At 44.0% G+C, this 20,392-nt stretch overlaps 2 protein-coding genes across 2 annotated transcripts; one reads left to right on the top strand and one right to left on the bottom strand.

The window, feature by feature from the left end:
- Positions 1-1,125: 1,125 nt before the first annotated feature.
- Positions 1,126-2,891, bottom strand: EDB91DRAFT_1060983 (uncharacterized protein; the record flags this gene model as incomplete). The annotated part of the gene is made up of 7 exons (XM_041314392.1): positions 1,126-1,548; positions 1,602-1,710; positions 1,764-1,814; positions 1,872-2,124; positions 2,188-2,459; positions 2,516-2,692; positions 2,743-2,891. 7 exons carry the CDS (start codon positions 2,889-2,891, stop codon positions 1,126-1,128), a joined length of 1,434 nt encoding a protein of 477 aa, XP_041171903.1.
- Positions 2,892-5,497: 2,606 nt separating this feature from the next.
- EDB91DRAFT_1061027 (uncharacterized protein) lies at positions 5,498-6,157 on the top strand (the record flags this gene model as incomplete). Its single annotated transcript, XM_041314397.1, has 1 exon — positions 5,498-6,157. One exon carries the CDS (start codon positions 5,498-5,500, stop codon positions 6,155-6,157), a length of 660 nt encoding a protein of 219 aa, XP_041171902.1.
- Between the last annotated feature and the right edge of the window lie 14,235 nt (positions 6,158-20,392).

Here is a 20,392-nt window from a genome sequence, read left to right as displayed (position 1 = left end):
TTACCATTCTGGGGTACTTCGCGCGCCCAAATATCGTAACGAGCGGGACCCTTTTGTTTGTCGAGCTGCACCGTGACAAGTAAACAGAAGTGGTAAGGGGAATAAAATGAAATCTGGTCTTATCGATATGAAGGTAGCTGTAAATTATTTGCTTGATGGTCGGGATTACGAGATATTAATTGCCGCTGTTGGGATATCATATAAATGAGGGATACGAGCGAGAGGTTCGAGACGATGCTTTATAGATAGCAATAGGAGGATTGTTTCACTTGTACTTTCGGATTTCTCCATTGTACCTATTTATACTACGTTACACGTACATCACTGAATGGAAGGTAACTCGCTATGACCTGATGTTGATTACATAACAGCGTCTATCAAGGCATGGGTGTACATAGCTCGACATCGCATTGTAAAGCTGAGGGACTTCCAGTAAATTATGTTTTACATTATAGAATGCAAACTCTTGGACTGCACTTTTCTCATTCTATATCCATGACTTATAAAGAACAGTCATTTTGTCGCAATCGAACCATGCACTAGCTAATGGCATAAACATTAAGTAATATGACCAGAGCCACCTGCTCCTGGCAGTATTATGGATAACCATGGCTAACTGGAGACATGTGATTATACTTCCTTGTCATGGACCCTTGAGGATATCCTTCATTATCCATTATCTATTACCTTGCTCCTGCTGCTCTGTACCTGTTGTCCCGCTTATATAATAGTTGATATTCTTGATCTCGATTGTGATCTCCTATGAGATCTGAACTATGGAAAGTCAGACAACCGTGCTCACATTTGTAAGCATTTTTCGTCACGTGCATCAAAAAGACTCCGAACACCTTGGTGGGGCATAATTAAAGTTTATGACAGCGGAGCGCACAAAGAATCTCGAAATTCACAAACTAAGTACGAGACAAGAAACCAGATACATCTATAGTGCCAAGATAGTAGATACACAACAAACTAATGCCAGGAAAAATATAACACAGAGCAAGGGTCACCATTCATCTGCAGCTTCAATGCTTTCATTGTCTGAGAAATCCCAGATTACCAACCCTGTATGATCGAAATCTGGTTGTTCGATGGGATGTGAGACGTCGGGTTCATCTGCATCAGCTAGAGTGTCCAGCTCACTGTGATGGGCAGTATCTTCACGGACATCAGTGGGTAGCCAAATTGAACAGAATTATACCCCATACCTAAGCCTAACCCACCACCCACTCCGCCCATATAGTAAGGGCCATTTGGCTCCTCACAGAATGGTAAATCGGAGCAGCCCTCAAGTAAAGGCAATACACTATCTTCCTCAGCCTCGTTTGGTAATAAAGTGGGTGGTACGTTATCCGCAAGTTGCAGGATGGAGAGTAAGTTCCTATAAACTATCCAAACATTCGTGCGTGTGACTTCAGGGCAACCCATTTCATCATAACAGTGCTGAATAAAGTCCCCAAGTGTGGGTGGCACGATGTCGAACACGGGATGAGCAGAATTGATGTAAAGTTCACGGACATGATCCACGCCATCACGGTCTATGGTAACCTAGAGCACATGTCATCCAATCATCCACATCCAACATGACTCATGAGACTTACCTTGAAATCTAAAGCATTGAAGTCTTTGGGGGAGTCGTAAATGAGGCTTGGGACACCGTGTGGGAGTATCTGATAGAAGGTCAGATGATGCCACTGATGTTGAATGTACCTGCCTTATTTCGATCACACCTCCTGGCTGTATTATTGATGCGGTCCCAATACACATCTAATTCTTGCTGAAGCCAAGGGATAAATACCCAGCAAAATACCATACTAAGATGCACGAAATTATATTTATCACATAGTGAGACTAAGATGAAAGATACAAACTTTTGAAGAGTGTTTCTGACGTCATACCAACCCTCGTTGACACCGTGATCAAGAAGTGTCTCAAAGGCCGGTGTGAAACATCGTCGTAACTGGGACCAGGTAATTTCGGGCATGACATTTTTTTTGGAACGCATCCAGCGGTGCTGCAGCATTCCTCGAAGGTCGGGATCATAGCACTGACGAAGGAGAGTTTGAGCATTGGCAATCCTGAAGTTTTCAGTGCCTAGATCACTCTGTGTGATCAACAGCATATCTACAGTGGTATAACATTAGTATTACAGCAAATTTGCATGAGATAAAGAATGAGAGAACGAACAACCAAGTTCCTCGATTGTATTGAGGTAGTAGGATAAAATGAGCTGCGGATTTCGGTTAGAATGCCATACGCAAATCCACATAATTCGCCCAGAAAATGGTTCGATCCCGGTATGGAGACCAAGACCAAACCTCAACCATTTGTCATGTTGGTCTACTGCGAATAGATCATTCACGCCTGCTGCCCAGAAGCGCCTCCTCTTGAGGCACCTGGATTTACGTTCACGTACGAGTTCAGGCTCATAGACAGCGAAATACGAGGATACTACACTCCTTCAACTATCAGTCAGTTTTTAAACAAATGCGGAAGGAGTAGACTGGTACATGACCTTGCAACACTCATATCCCTTTCATGGAACAGGAGACTGATCACCTCGCGGATTCCAGCTTTCAGATACATCTGACGGAGATCGATCATAGCATCACGGATAGACTCTATGGTATGACCTTGCTGGCGTGTCCGTCGGAGGCCCATGCCCTCCCGAATTTCTCTCAACTTGGTGAGCCTTAAGAGATGAGTTAGACGGTAATGATATTCTAACACGAGTGTACACACCCAATACCATAATGTTCTGTGTCGATATGCTTTTGCCGCAGAATGTGGACCATGTTCCTGTCGGTCTGACATGTCTTCCACAGCCGGAGAATGTGAGGCGCGATCTCATCTAGCAGCGCTAGAAAAACTGTCGTCAGACTTGGACGCATGTTGAATGTAGACATACGGGTGGGTTTATACTGATTAGGCATATCGAATGGGCTGCAGAGGTTGAGCGTCGTTAAATACTGTTCCAGCATACTTACAAATGATCCGCACGAGGACTGCCACAGTCGCAATGCCACAGAAGTGTGTATGAAGCCCTAGGAGTCCAAGGATTTCTGCAGAATCAAGAAGGCTGCAGGTGAGTCACTATATTACTGATTCTCCACGAGCATGGCGCTGGATTGCCAGAAATACAGACCACTCACCAATACCACAGGCTGAAACGGAACCTCGATCACCATCGGAAGTCTCTCCTGTTCCTGCTGCGGTCATCCCTGCAGATGAGGATCGACTCAGATTTGGGTGCGTTGTTGAAATGTGTCTCCCGATTAGCGCAACACGAAGAGAAGGCAAGTGTTCTGGATCCGAGATAGGGATGCAATGCATTGCTTATTACAAACATCGGATACAGTAACAGGAATGAGCCGGCCTTACATTAAGTCACGACTCACCACTTTCAATAGCGAAAAGAGTGTAAAGTCGAGAGTCGAGTCCCTTAGGCTTGGAGGTGGAACTACGGTGGTGCGTACGGTGTCATGTTCAGAACACAAAATACATATTAATGTGTCTATTAATGTGTCAGGTATCGCCTATCCCTATCACCTCTTAGATCCAGTGAGTTACAATCAACACTAAATGAGTATCGCCCATCTCTAACATAAGGTATCATGGTGTCCAGTCTTGCAGCATCAGTCTGATTTGACATGGGACTCACCAGTCTTATGGTGTCCGGACTCACACCATGATCAGTAGAACCATCAGTAGATGCAGTATAGCGAGTATTGGTCGCCTCTTGGATCCAGTGAGTTACAATCAACACCAAATGAGTATCGCCCATCTCTAACATAAGGTATCGCGGTGTCCGGTCTTGCAGCATCAGTCTGATTTGACATGGGACTCACCGGTCTTATGGTGTCCAGACTCACACCGTGATCAATAGAACCATCAGTAGATGCAGTATAGTGAGTATTTAAGCTGTCTGGTATCTGTTAAATCTCAGTATCTTCTCCCCATTCTCCATGGTGTCTCTCGAGGTATTTATGCAATTCACTGAAGACGCTAATGCGCAAGGAGACAGTGTATGCCAACGCCCCTCATGTGCCGCCAAAATCCATAAGGGAGAACCTTGCCACTATATTGCCACAGTAGTCCATGGGCAACCTGGACGGTTTGTTTGTGGGGCATGTTACCAACGCTACCAGCGCAAGGCTGCCACCGGAGTATGACCCAGTGGAGTAAGACTCGCAGGCAGACATTCTCCTGACCTGCAGGATATTCGGCAGTCCGTAAATGCTGCACAACAATCTTGTCAGTAGTTTCTCCCCCTTTCCCTCTTCATCATTACCAGCTGAGCAATTTAAATGTCTCAGTGTCCATACAACCGCCTCCTGTGGTTGCAATGTCCTATGAACGCAATCCACTTGCAGGGCCCATGGTAGTTATCCCGTCCAGCTCGCATCAGAATTCCCATCCTCAGCAATCTCACTCTGCCATCTATGCTGCTCCAGTTCCCGGCTACTCTGTGAATCATGCACAGTATGATGCGCAACGAGATCACTGGGCCAAGAAAGCGTACTCTACGCCTCCCGCAGAAACCATCAGCTTAGAGCTTTTGGCAGTTCGAGAGGGTGGCAACAAGAGGAAGGGTGGTCGTGGAATTGGGTTTGGGGTACGTCATATTTAACTAGGACTAGCAGATCTTTGACTTATATCCTTTCAGAACATCTGTGAGGGCAAGAAGGATGTTGATGCCCGAATCGACGCACCTGGCCTTGTTGCGCTTGTGCTTGATACTATCGGACTGAAGATCAAGGCTTTTGCACCAGGATTTCTGTGGCGCCAAGACAAATTCATAGTTCGTGATGGAGGCTGGGTTGATTTGGCGACACACCCTGAAAATGTGCCATACTTTTACTCACAATGCTTGCATCCTTCTCGCAAAGGTTCACGTGCTATGGTATTCAAAACAAGACATTTTACAGTATCCATTGTCATGCCCATGGCTCAGTGGAACGACTATGAATCATGGCTCAATAAGATTGAAGAGGTTCGTGCTTTGCCGTCTAATACAATATATTATGTTTACATATAACTCTCATATTTAGGAAGATATCAATCGCCGCCGCCATCCTGCTTCACCAGTCGTTACCTCACTATTTCACAGCACAGTCGCTCCATCATCTGAAGTGTCTTCAAAGAGGCCATCTCGATCTGAGACTCAGAGTAGCAGTAGCAGTCTCTCTCCCTCACCTCCTCACAAGAAACCTGCGCCAAACTTTTGCTCTCCTGATCGCAATCATTTGAGGGATGTTTTACAGTCAGGGGGTACCGCGGACTTAGACGTCCGCCAAGGTAGGAGAAACCATCATCTATCATATGTAATCTAATGTGTGTGCTAGTTCTTAATTTACAGAACGAAAACATACATTTCTTTCCTATCCCGAAGTGCCCCTTGTCTGAGATTTTGGATAAGCCGCAGTACCACGCATTTTGCTTGGATCCTGAGGCGTGCTATAACGGCCAACTTACCATCGACATCTCCTCAGACAACATGCTGGGTGCTGGTGGATTCAAGACGGCACATCCCAGTTGGCTAACGCTCTTTGCAGCTCCAGAGTCTGGACTTGGTTCATGCCCCCGTCAGAAAGTGGCAGTCAAGCGGCCTTTTCACAAGATTTACCCTCCAGGAAGCAGCAAGGCCCCTGGAAGATATGTTATTGGGCGGTATGCAGTAGCTGATGAAATTCCGAAACTCTTTCGAGAAGCAAATGTGCTATACTGGGCAGGCCCACTTCTAGAGTTCGCCTATAACTACATCGATCACTGCATTGCCCGCTCAACCGACCCTCCACCCTTTACAATCCCTCGGTTGTGTTTCATTGAAGCAGGCCTCGCACTGTCATACAGTCAGGCACCGCAGTCTGATCTTAACCAGAAGTCAAAAGGATGTTCCCCTCGGGCCGGGTTTCTGCTTGAGGAACTGATCGGTGATGATGACAGTAGGAACTTCATCAAGTATATCCACAATATGGATTGTAATCCATTGCTTGATGTGGATGAGTTCAGCTATGACATAGCCGCTTTTTTGGCTTGTACCCAGCACATCCAGTATGCCAAGACTGGCAGTTTGGCTTTTATATCAGACTATCAGGGTGCATACTTTTTGATATTGTACGTTGATTTTAGCATGAAAATTTTATATTCAAGGTGATGCTGAGATTCTTACAGACCCTCAAGTCCTGACGCACCCGTACGTGATCTCCATTTCAGACAAGCACACACTATGATACTGAAGAACTTCAGTTCAGTCAGCCAAGGCAAGGACATATTTGGCGACGGCAACTTAGAGATCAAAGTCAGTATGTTCGAGAAAAAACATTTTTGTAATGACTATTGTACATGGAGTGGCTTTGGACTTGAACGGTTACCATCAGTGTTGGCGGAGGAGCTAGTATTGGTTACCATCAGTGTCAGCAGAGGAGCTAGTATCAGCAGTGTCAGTGGGGGAGCTAGCACCAGCAGTGTCAGTGGGGGAGCTAGAGGCTAGCTAGTGAATGACTATGTAGACGCGTTTGATTGGGAAATGTTGTGCACAATATATAGATGTGGTTTCTTGCCTTGTACTTAGTTTGTGAATTTCGAGATTCTTTGTGTGCTCCGCAGCACTGTCATAAACTTTAATTATGTCTCACTAAGGTGTTCGGAGTCTTTGTGATGCATGTGACAAAAAATGCTTACAAATGTGAGCACGGTTGTCTGACTTTCCATACTGAACAATATACACAGCCACATTTTTCGCATTTTTAAAACTCAGCTATTCTTCTCATGTCAGGCCTCCCCACATTATTCCCACACATCACATGTTCGCATTTTTCAGCCACACAGTGTGGGAATTACCCCACAACACCAAAAACATCGCCCATTTTGGGAATCTCCACAATATCAATTATTCTCACACCCTCCCCACCTCAGTGCAGCTTCACCACCACACCACAATAGGTCTCCCTTCATATATAAGTAGTAGTTTGATATATATATGTATATTATAATATAATAGTCCGCTTTTTTTGTTTATTTCTGTGCCTGCTCCTCCTCCAGGGCCCTTTCAAAATAGCCTAGGGTACAGAACACTTACACACTTTTGCCCCTTTGATAGGGAAGTGTTCTATTGTATTCAGGACATATTTGGGAGTGTATATGAAGAGATTCCCCCACTTTTTTGACCCCCTGAAGCGCCCTACATCAATAGATATAGCTTATATACAGGAAAATACAAAATATGTTCCCATGTTACAATGTATTTCTAGATAGATATACTTGGAAAAATTATCCCCAGCATTTATTAAACAGCAGGAATAATGTATAAGGAGCCCAGGACCATAGGAGAATCCCCTGTTCCATAGTGCACCCTCCCTCTCCTGGTGGTTCACCCCCTGTGAAAATTTTTCCTGTAGGGTCGGACCTTCAGAGTGGTGGGGAGTCTATTCCTATGCATATTCAGAGTATATCTATCATCTAGCTACCATAGGAAACCTATAGGGTCGTTCAACAGGAACAAAATATGTAAAATCACATTTTCGACATTTTTGATGTTTTCAATATCTCACCCTTGCACACATGGTCCAACCTGCTCATATATATATCATTAGTTGTATATATATATGCTTTGTATACCAAAGATCAGTTTAAAATGGGCCGGAGTTTTGAGCTAGTGTGTATACTTGCTATTTCTACTGATAAGGGGCCCATACTTTTGATTCATCGAAATTTAATAATCAGACACCTGGAGTACATTTCACATATATTCCATATCATGGACTCAAAAATACAGAAAGATCCACCCAGAATAGAGAGCTGGGGAAGTGAAATAGATAAGAAATCAAGTGTGGGAAACTTTAAATGTCCTGAAGTTCAAAACATCGAAAATGATCAGTTGGTGTATACTTTGCTATGGGCCACCAATTCAAACACTTCTACACCACATCCCCCCCATCAACATTCTGCCCTCAGGGCAGTATGTAGTATAGGTTCCTTAGGTAGTCTATCATGTATCTTACACATTTTTAATGAAATCTTCGACCTGTATCATATATAAATGTGACTTTGTGTGAACAGATGTCAATTGTCATTTTTCACATATATGTTATTTTGCTTGTAATTCACTCAATCCTTGATGGATCTTTCTAAAACGTTAAAGCTATAATCAGGGATATGTATTAGAGGTATCCCAGGTGTCCGATTAATAAACATCGATGAATCAAAAGTATGGGCCCCTTATCAGTAGAAATAGCAAGTATACACACTAGCTCAAAACTCCGGCCCATTTTAAACTGATCTTTGGTATACAAAGCATATATATATATACAACTAATGATATATATATGAGCAGGTTGGACCATGTGTGCAAGGGTGAGATATTGAAAACATCAAAAATGTCGAAAATGTGATTTTACATATTTTGTTCCTGTTGAACGACCCTATAGGTTTCCTATGGTAGCTAGATGATAGATATACTCTGAATATGCATAGGAATAGACTCCCCACCACTCTGAAGGTCCGACCCTACAGGAAAAATTTTCACAGGGGGTGAACCACCAGGAGAGGGAGGGTGCACTATGGAACAGGGGATTCTCCTATGGTCCTGGGCTCCTTATACATTATTCCTGCTGTTTAATAAATGCTGGGGATAATTTTTCCAAGTATATCTATCTAGAAATACATTGTAACATGGGAACATATTTTGTATTTTCCTGTATATAAGCTATATCTATTGATGTAGGGCGCTTCAGGGGGTCAAAAAAGTGGGGGAATCTCTTCATATACACTCCCAAATATGTCCTGAATACAATAGAACACTTCCCTATCAAAGGGGCAAAAGTGTGTAAGTGTTCTGTACCCTAGGCTATTTTGAAAGGGCCCTGGAGGAGGAGCAGGCACAGAAATAAACAAAAAAAGCGGACTATTATATTATAATATACATATATATATCAAACTACTACTTATATATGAAGGGAGACCTATTGTGGTGTGGTGGTGAAGCTGCACTGAGGTGGGGAGGGTGTGAGAATAATTGATATTGTGGAGATTCCCAAAATGGGCGATGTTTTTGGTGTTGTGGGGTAATTCCCACACTGTGTGGCTGAAAAATGCGAACATGTGATGTGTGGGAATAATGTGGGGAGCCTGACATAAGGACTCATGTTGGTTCTTTTGATGGAATGATCAGATCTAGATTGCAGAGAAGCAGGGAGAGGGGCAGGATAAATTCAAAGCAGACACAAGAGGGTGATGCAGCCCAGGAAGGGTAGGAACACACTAAATAGTATTGGCTGTCCCATTATCCATCACGGACAGCCCCCAGAATGAGTAGAATCATGCCAAATTGAGTGTCTGGCAAATTATCCATCGTGGGAGCTGTAATGGATAATCTATCAAAGCATCAGTAGTCTGTGACAAGGAAGTATAACAAGTTGTCTCTAATTAGAGTCGGTTATCTATAATAATGACAGTATAGTCTGCCAGAGCATTGGCTGATCTCAGCAATGGACGAAAAATATTTGATGAGGATTACATGTTTCTATCTGTTGAGATGTATGTTTGGATAGCTTGACATTGCAGGAGTAAAATTTTGTCAACATGCCAAAAGGTACCAATCAGAATGTGTATTATCACAGCCTGAGTGAACAGTTCTCATTTGCTAAAAGTTTGGTGGCCTCTGCCAAACTTTTGCATGCATGCATGCAGCACCCCAAAGGTACAAAGGGAGCGGGAAGATTGCAGGCAACACCCTTGATCAAACTTGGGACACAATGGCAGGTCCTAGTGCTGAGTCTGTTGACCGGGCCCTGGTGCACTGCTGCTTGCAGGTCTTCACACGAAAGTGGGAGCAGGAATCGCAAGAACACTCGAAAATCACGTATCTCAATTACCACAGCTTCCCATTGCCTTGTAAGTCTCCTACACTCCGTTGCTGCCCGATCAGCCACAGCTCTATCAATGATGGTTGTAGAACTCTGTGCGGCATTCCCCCTTGCACTTGTCCCCCTTGCACTTGTCCTCCTTGCACTCATCCTCCTCACCAGATTTGTTGTCACTTGGACCATCTGCTTGCCAAGGTCCGTGACCAACACCAGCACCAGTAAACCAGATAAACATATCATGATCCACAAACCTGTATGTCAAATGAGACTATGAATAAAAAATGGAGATGATAATTTACATGTTGACATAGTATGCAGTCCATGTAGCATCCTCCCTCCATGTGCATTGGGCTGAGTTTTGCTGTGGTGCAGACTGGTGCATCCATCCATCCGCAAAAGCAGGGATCAGATGTACCCCGTGAATCACTAATGCAGGATCAATGAAACTGAAAGCAGAGTTGTCCATCTCAGGCACAAAAGCAACTTTTGGAAGACAAGCTGTCTTGATCCCTGACTGGTACCGCTGCACTGGATCAAACCATCTGACAAATAATATCTCCATCTGATTTTTCTGTGGGTTAGCTCCACTCAATCGTAAATCAAGTATGTTAACATGGAATATGCACAGTACTCAAGTGAACCAATATGGATGAGTGGAGTGAGATTCAGAATCACCTGATAATACCATGATATCAGCGTGATTGTGAGGGTTAATCAAATCTTGCTGGCATTGCAGATCATATGAAGTGTAATTGACCCGTAGTGTGTTGACAGAGAACAGAACATTGTCGCATATGACAATGTGATTTTGGTCGTCACCCGAGAATTTGATGAGGCCATCTTGCGCCTGGAAGCAATGCAGTATGTGGTCCTTGAGTTTTGGAATAAATTTCTTGTGAGAGCGGCTGAGTAACTAATGTACACAGACTCGAGAATACACACCTCAAATGCTGGGTTATTTTTGTTGTCTTGCAATAGTTTGTGTATATACACAGGAGAATTGCAATGGTGGGATAGTTGATGATGAAGGCGGGGATCCGGGGGTGGAAGATTTTCAGTGCAGACTGGGTGTTATGATCAACATTCACCAAATGGTAAAGGTTTCACACGACCACTAGGACTTATCAAGTATAGAGAAAGAGATGATATTGAGAGTGAACATCTGAGTCTACATTGGGTAGGAACGAAGAGGTTAAGTCTAAGGAGTACTGACTACGACTACCCTAACTATATACATAACATTGAGTCAGAGATAACTGAGTCTAAAAGAAATCAGCCAATGAAAAAGAATCGTACAATACTGCGGATGACATAGCCTGATGTCATGATATATAAGCAATGACGTCATAGCAGAGATTAAATGATTGGTAATGGAATAGTTCTAGCCCTGGGCGTAGGGGAACCGATCGGAGATGTGATAGGTGAAATGTGAAGGGGTGACAATGTGACATGTGAAGGTGTGAAAGGATGAGGAGTCACGTGACCGGTTTGGGTACTGGAAGTAGCCAAAGGAAAACCGAGAAATGAAAAATGGTTTGTATTAGGAATTTGTGACACTGGGCCAGGAGATGCTTTCTCTGACTCTTGCATCTTCCAAAGTTGTTGTCATTGTCATTCATGTTTTGAAAGCTGCTTGATGGTATTCTGTTTGTTGGTGAATGGGTAAAATGCCTTGATGGCCCGATGAGCAAGTTCACCCTACAATCATATTGAATTTAGAAGCTCAAACTGATAGCTAACCAGCACCTACTATTTGTGTTGTGAAAGAATTGGTTGTTTCAAAGAATTTGATCGACTGGATGTAATCTCCAAGAGCATGGAACTTGTATGTTTTCATATTAAATGTTTTCTTCTTAGGAGAGGATGGCGGTGCAGCAGTAGTTCGGTTTTCTTTAAGTGCTTCACATTGATGTCATGCAGCCTTTTCTTTCGGAAGTTCAGTAGTATCGTAGTTATCGCAGACCTGACGACGGAACCTTCGTAGCTGCCAAGTGAGAAAAGTAAATACTTGTGACATAGAATTCAGGGTTAATTCAGTGTGCAGCCGCAATTTTGCATAAGTATGCCATTCAGCAAACCTGAACAGTAGGGTCTGCACCATTGTGTTGTGTGGGGTTGGCAGGAGTCCCTCAAAAATGGGCATAGCACACTGCAATGACATCAGTAATGATCTCTGGAAAGAAACAACAATGACCTGTAGATTATCTTCGAAGTCTCTTGCAGCCAGCCTTTTCATGCTTGACGTATCATCAGTGAACCTTCAGATAACACCTCGGCCAAAAGTGGGCACATGTCTGAACCTGGAGGTACCATAAGCCTTTCTGCGAGTTTTGGATAACAAGGTCTTACCTTTGGTTGAGTGTGATCATGACTTCAGTGCCTTTGGGGAGCACATATAAAAGACAGATCAAATGACTGAAGAGACTCTTCCAAGTCCCTAATTCGCACTTGTGCATAAGATCAGCAACCAGCATTTGAAATGGGTTGAGTTCAAAACTGCCAAGCTTCTGCGCGAAGACATTCTGCACACTGTATCTCAGTCAAAGTAAATAGGACAAGCAAAATACTCACAATAGTCAGAACCCATGACTCACTGGATAGAACCCTCTCTACCGCAATACTATCAACTGCATACCCAGACTTGTATACAATGTCCCGAGCAGCCTGTATCTTCTGCAGGCAGTAGACCCTTAAATCTTTGATTCACCCATGCATATCTTTCACAAATCCAACAAGATCGGCCTTCGATTTTATCACCAGGCAGCGTGGACAAAGACAAGACCCCATGTCTTTGATAGTTGCGATGAGAACCCTAATATTCACATTACAGCAACATGCAATTGGCATCCCTGAGCTCACTTACTTCTCTGGATAGTCAGCCACATATGTAAATATTCAGGGAAATATGTGGCAAAGTACACCATCAGCGCATCTCATTACAATACCATGGCAGTGTGCATGGAGAAATTCTTCATCCAAAAGAACATCCCAACATCCCTGGAAAAGTTCTCTCCAGCAGTGTGTAGAGAGTGGTTATCCCACTTTTCATAAAGACCCTGAGGTTTCAGAAAGTATCTTTGATTTGACCTGGAAGCTACACAGATGTGAAATCACTTTGAATGATGCACGTAAATGAGACTCACAGATGGCAAGAATCTGATTAAGTGACAAGCCCCAGAGCCAGGTTTTGTGCGAGCGTACTTCAACAGATTGCCAAAAAAACAAAGTACAATGGCCATGCCGTTGCATTTCCAAAGTTGGTAAGTTGTGTTGCATCTGAGGAAAACATCAAACCAGCAATTACTTGCTCAAGGGTACAGTTGGGCTCCTTGGGCTTCTTCTGTAGGTCGTTGTGGGCCTGTATCCATGCATCTGATGTGTAAAGTTCATCATAAACATGATATGTGCACCCATTGTTTGGGTTGGTCCAAAGACAGCGAAATGGCCATAGATGGAATGCTTTCGCTTGAGCATCTGAAAATGCTTCACGAATGGTGCTGACCAACGGCCAATAGTGAAACCCTGGGACTTTGAAGGGATGGCCACCGGAAGCATCGACCTTTCGACCTGGGACTTTTATCATCACATCTGCCTCCACCCAACCTTCTGGAAACACCACAGATGCAGAGGGTGCATCGCTGTTCTGTGGATTTTGATCTGGAATGTCGAGGAGGTTCAGGTACTTCCTCATACTGAAGCCTTGCAGATTGATAGCATTGAAATCCTCTGCAAGCAACACGTCATGGACCAGACATGAAACCTCCACCTCAGACTTCCTGGTACTTCCGCTCGACATCCAGTTAAGCATCCGATAGATGGTCATGTTTGGAAAGGGATGTGGAGGCAGAGGAATTGATGTAGGAGGCTGTAGCATTGGGCATTTTTTGGCCAGTAAACGTGAATGAATGAAGACATCGGGTTCATAAGATGGGCATTGTGGGTAATTGTGAGATAGACCAAATGTGTCATATCCCGTACCTCCAGATCCGGAACTCCAGAACCCCTCCACTAAAGTCTGGTTCTCCGTTCTGTTATTTTGCCCAGTGCTCCACCTTCATCTCCATACTCACCCCTATCTCCTTTTAGAATAGTTATTGCTCCAGCTACCAGTTATGTCCTTTCCGCTATGCTTACTGATCTGTTCGTTCTTACTTCATTTCCGACCTCACTGCTTTGATCCGTTATGCACTTACTAATAGACTTTCCACATGCTTCGTACATAGCCCTTGCTTTGCTGACTGATTTACTTACATGATACCTACAGTATATAAGCTCCTGTAATACTCCGGAACTCCTCAGTTTGAATATCATCTTAGTTCTGCTCATTCCTGCAATCTCTGGACTTGAGTCTCATCTCTTGTCCACCTCTGAGTCTTAGGGGTTAAACCTTAGGACTAAATCTCTGGCTCTACCTTAGGGTAGTCTAACCTCTGTTCTGTTTCTACTCTGGACTTGTCCACAGTAGCCTTACTCTGTTCCCTCATAGTCTTCCGGAATTCTGCCAAACTCCCCCCGACATCTGACCTCCGGACTTCCTGGACTTCTGTCAGACTTCCCTTCTGCCCCTTGGAAATTAAGGGCACATACTCGGGTAAGGGGCACAGTGCATGAGCTGAAGCCGAAGCCCTTTGAGTAACCTCCCCCTTGAGCACGACCTTAACAGACTTACAACAATGTCCTTGCCCATGAACGCACAAGGGTAAGGAATGCTGCTTTTCACGTGGGTACCATGAGGGACCTTGTCGTGCAAGCGGATGGCCAGGTGTGATAGCAAGCTGAAGTTAACAAACCTATCTGGATCTGGATCATCACTCTCAGAGTCAAAGTAATCGTCATCATATTCTTCTTCCTGGTCTCCAAGTGGTGGACCAGGTGGACCACTGTACACGCTTGGACAGGCACACGCTAACAAGTTCATGCTTTCACCTTGGAAACTGCCACTGCCAGAAACTGAGATGCTGACACATCCACTGACCGGTTTCGGCTCCTCAAGTGCAGATCCAGCATCCTGGAAAGCACGAAAGATGCAGGAGAGCTTGGTCCACTAATCCTGAATGAGGATGCCAGCAACTGGCTGTTAATGAGAAGCTTGTTTAGGGCAGTGTTTGTCAGATTGGCCTACTCCCTGGAAGTAATGTATGACTTACCCAGTGTGATCACAAACACATTTGCTTGCACCATAGTCAAGGCCTTCTGCGACACCCGAGTGGTACTGTACTTCTTCTGGGAAAGGCCCTTTCGCTTTGTTCCAGCTTTGGAGAGTGGAGACAGAAGATGTGAGTGTGAAACATGGCTTTTGTTACAGTAACATGAGCATTACGTATCATTTCATTCTTCGGACTCGTCTAGACCTGGACCATAGTTACGATTCTATTCTCGTCTCTTTCTCTTTGATCCCGTCATTCTGAAACACGAGAAGCTCTCGCTTCTACCCCTAGATCACAGAAGCCATGGCTTCTTCCGAACCCTATGCCTTACCCACTGTATCGGTTCCCTCATTGATGGGGATTCCCCATGCCCTTTACCCTTACCATTCAACCGGTACTTCTTACCTCCTTTTACTTATGACTCACACAACCCTTGACCCTTACCACTGACTCAGTATTGCCTCTGCTTACCCTGTACCCTTACCATTCCACCGGTATATCACCTTTACGTATATATATCTCACTTGTACAGTAGATAGATTCTCTAACTTGAATCTATTCGGTTCTCATCTGATCTTGTCGTTGGGTCTGAACTTCTCTTACCTAAGAGAGCTCCCTCTGTACAAAGAACCATCTTCTCTTGAGATGATACCCTTGAGTTGAACTCCGTCTCTTGGATCATATCCTCAAGAAACTCCAATCGACTCTATGCAAGTAAGGGCTTCAACCCTTACTCAGACTTAGTGCAGGCAAGCTCCTTGCTAGGCTAGCGCCGAAGGCCACGCTTCGAATGCCCCTTGCAGGTTTAGCGCTGCCAGATCCCATCCGAGAGGTTTTGCGTAACAGCTTTGGGTGATATGGAGAAGACAATGTCAGGTCCATAAGGTTGTGTGTTCCCTGAACATGGGGTTCGAAGGACAGCAGCACCAGGTTAAAGTCGAGTCACCAAGCATTGTGAATGATGACAGTGACAGACATGCAGATCTGAGTTGTATTTTATTAGGAGACTATTTTACAGAGTCAGACTGGAAGTGAGACAAACCTTCTGATACAACTTCATATCCAAATCCAGGTCAGCACCAGGGGGATCTGCTTCTATGTACAGCAGTTTTTCTAACTGGAGGAGGGTGACATCCAATCCATGGTCTTCAAATCCACCAGGTACCACTGACACATCCTCACGCTGACTGCGTCCATTAACAAGAGTGGCAGAGGAATCTCTGACAGAGTCCCCCAACCCAACTGAATAGTTGCTCTTGATCTCATCCTGGACATCAACTGAACTTGGACTGTTCTCATGCCGTACTGCATGGATGATGCTTCTCATGAGTTGGCGAATTGAAGGACTTAAAAGTATGATATTTTGGTCAACTGGTGGTGCTGATGCCTGGATATCACAAGCTGGTGGCGACCTGAAGGAGGAGATGATTTGGTTCCTGACAAATGTTGCAGAGAGATTAAAGAGATGAAGTCAGTAGAGCACAAGTCTTGATTGGCCATTAAATCACCTGTTGAAGCCCTGAGTAAAAAAGCCTGCATGAGGTTGTCCCATGAGCAAGTTTTTGATATCCAGTTTGTAGGTAAAGGCACACCATTGCCCATTTTGCTCCTTCCACCTTGTGGCATTTGATACCCACATCAGGAAAATGTGGTAAGGCTATATAGCCACCCATAGCACTATAGACTGCTATACAGACTCCATAGCCCTATAGCTCGTATAGCCAAGTGCCCAATTGTGCAGGCTTACTACACCAGTGTATAGTGCTATATAGCTCTATTAAAGTTGCTATAGCTGGGTGGAACATACCATAACTATTGTAGCTATTATAGCTCAAAACACAAAGCAAAAATTTCTCTTAATAGCTGTTTGTTGCCATGATAGTGTTCTCAAAATTAAAAAAAAGCGAAAATTCCAAATTATATTTCAACTACTACAATACATGTAAACTAATAACTACAAAACAGGCAAAAATGCGAAAATTACAGGAGGAAGAGGCAAGAGAACTAGAAGGAAGAATCAGAGAGGAAAGATGAATACAAAAAAAAGAAAGACTTACCAAATAGTGAAAATTGCGAAAATTCTTGAGGGAAGAGGAGGGAAGGGAGCTAGAAGGAGAGGATCAGACAGGAGGAAGTGAGAGTCAGAGAAAAGACTTGCCAAATGGTCAAAAATGCGAAAATAGTTGGGGGGAGGAGGAGCAGGAGGGAAGAGAGCTAGAAGGAGAGGGTTAGAAAAAAGATTAGTCAAATAGTCAAAAATGCGAAAATTATGGAGGGAGACTTACCAGAGTTCAAAGCACCAGCACCAGTACCAGCACCAACAACATCAACACCAAGAGAAGGATAGAGAAGCAAGAAGAAGAGAAGAGAGGCAAAAACTCGAAAATTGTAAGAAAAATATGGAAGATAATCTAATGAGGGGGCAGTGGGGGGGGAAGGAAAGAATGGGAAAAGACTTGTTGGTTGACCGCATTTTTGCTTACATAAGCAGTGCCAAACAAAGCCACAACACAAGACTTGGTGAATTTTCGAGTTTTTGGTTAATAGGACTAGTATTATGACAGTAAGAAAAAGACAATGAAATTGACTGTTAGCATTAGGATTTTGAATACACATAAGGTGAATTTTCGCATTTTTGCTTACATAAATAAGGTGTACCTTAACACTTTTGAACCCTTCAATTCCAAGTATTTTCCTTATAACTCACTAAGATCTTGACCTATTGAAGTCATTAGACTATGGATAGACTTCCCTTGACAAGGACTACAACTTTGATTTAATCGAAAAAAGTTCCCATGGTCAAGTTGCTTTCTTGAACCCTTCAATTTCGAGTATTTTCCTTATAACTCACTAGGATCTTAACCTATTGAAGTCATAAGACTATGGATAGACTTCCCTAGACAAGGACTACAACTTTGGTTTTCATCGAAAAAAGTTCCCACAGTCTACTGGGGTCTATAGTTGTTGAAATGTTTTACTTCTAAATACACTTACCAAACTTTATGGTAATATATAGACTTTCATGATGTCTATACTGGTCTATAGTGCTGTGATAGCTTGCCATAGACTGTATAGAGCTGTGGTGTGCTATCGGGGCTATATAGAGGATGGTCCTCTATATAGAGATATAGTTTTTCCTGATGCATCAACGTCGACTTCGGGCATTGGTAAAACTACCTGCTAAAAGACCATTGATCTCCTTGTGCAGTTTGCTAATGGCTTTCTTGGTGATGGTGCCTTGTCCAGCTCAAGGCATGCCCTTCTCCCTATGTGTCAGAAGAACCTAATGGACCTAAATTCTGTAGCACCATGCATAGGCATGAGTGTGAGTCCTGCATCCATTAGCGACCAGACCGGACTGTCAAAAGAACAAGTTGGACTGATGACGGCCATGAAAATGGCATGCTAACACCCAGACTGATTTGAAAATGAAAAGAAAGGACCAGCATCACCTGCTTCCCAGCCATTTGAACCAAGGAAAGTTTGTGCCTATTAGTCAAGTGACTACAAGAACCCTTCCTTGGCACTGGAAAACTGGCAATGACTGCTGACCAAGCTCCTGACTGTCGCAGCATTAGTGCTGTTGAAAGGATAACACATGGGGCAGCATGTGAGGATCTGTAAGGATCCAATGATCTGTGAGGATCCAAGCATGAAGCAAACCTGCAGTGAAACCACTCAGCACACAAGACTGACTAGGCGCTTCCAGGCACCCTTCACTGTCAACTCCTTTGTGACACAGGGTAAGGCTGCAACACATTGGAAATTCAGATGCATTAGTGATTGGACTGTACCATAAAAAGAGTGAGTTGGACTTACAAGATCATGGTGAATGAAAATAGCGTGCTGATGCCACGTCTAATTTGAAAATGCTAAAAAAAGAAAGATGGGTCTGTATCACCCGCTTCCCAGCCATTTGAACCAAGGAAATTTTGTGCCCACTAGTCAAGCGACTACAAGAATCACCCCTTGGCACCGGGAAACTGGCAGTGACCACCATGACCAAGGAAAAAAGAGGTGAGCACACCAGTAAATCAACACATCACGCTTACATAATCTGACCTGGGACTGCACCTGCTTCTGATCTAGAGTCCAGGGGTCTCAGTGTGCTACACCTGGTTTCTCCTCAAGATGAGACTTGCACTTGTCAGGCAGTAGATAGAGAGTTTGCCAGGGTGCTCATGATATTTTGAAATTGATAGCTAATGTCCTGTTCTTTAGTCCTGTCACCATTAACTCCCACATATGAAAGTTAGTGACATACAAACAGAGATAGCTGCTTGCATGTCTGCAAACCTGTTGGTGGCTGAGTTGAACACATTCAAGAGTTGGACCAAGCATAGGAATCCCTGATAAGGCTTCTAGTAGCTTGGTCACAGTACTAGTAGGCTGATACAAAAACTACAAAATTCTAACTGATCTAAAATAGAGCTTAAATTGACCATGGCGCAGAATATTGCTATCTGAAAAGCAGGTCAATATAATCCTGTGCCCCTTGGTAACTGGGGTTGTACAATGAACCAATATGCGGGCCTTGAGGCTAAACACATCTCCTGGGTGGATAGGGATGCACCATTCCAGGCCCTCCTGCAGAAGCACCAAATAAGCACCCTCCCAGTCTCCTAAGGCTATCAATCATGTAATGGAGTTGATGTAATCACTCCAATCAAGATGGGTGATCTCACTCATACCCTCCTTGATGGTAAATGCAAAAAAGCTCCAAAAAAATCCAAAGCCGGCCTCTTGATAAGCTCATCCTTGAGAAGGGTGAAATTCTTAATGAATTGATATGCCCTACAGCATAAATGTTAGTACTGTAGGGGAGTTCTAAGCATAATATGCACCTGCACTGATGCTCCAGTTGCTTGGGAGCATGTCTGCCAAGAAGAGCAGTTATCTTGGGCATCACATGGGCCTGAACTGCAGTCAGCAGCTTGTCAATGGCCTTCAACACCTCCAGGTTTTGCTTCCTGGTTGCACAAGTGACCATAGGTTGGGCTTGTTGCACCTGCCATAAACCAAAATGGTAGGTAGGCGTGGATGACAGGTTGGCCTCACTGGGGCTGGTATAATGCTCAAGTGATAGAGCATGGTCCTGCAGACCACCCCAGGCTGTAATGAGTGCTTTCTGACCTTGCTTGATAATGACATGACAAAACCTGGCTGCAAGAAATGGAGGGTGCCATGCATGCAAGGCCTCCTCATGTTCTTCAGGGGGGGTGATGGAAAAGGAGTTTTGGGGATCAAAAATTGGGAACTGGGATGCAGTGAAACCATCAGGGTATTGCTCCTGCATGGCACGCTTAATGTGTTTCTTGTCCTTCATGGTGTGGACAAAAGTACTAGGGTAGACACTGATTTGTTCCACTTCTGAATAAC

This window comes from Suillus paluster (genome assembly GCF_016628075.1).
Source record: "Suillus paluster strain FC165 chromosome Unknown EDB91scaffold_92, whole genome shotgun sequence".
NCBI classification, from domain to species: Eukaryota; Fungi; Basidiomycota; class Agaricomycetes; order Boletales; family Suillaceae; genus Suillus; species Suillus paluster.
Note: the sequence above shows the minus strand (reverse complement) of the source record. Positions and strands in the feature narration are given on the sequence as shown.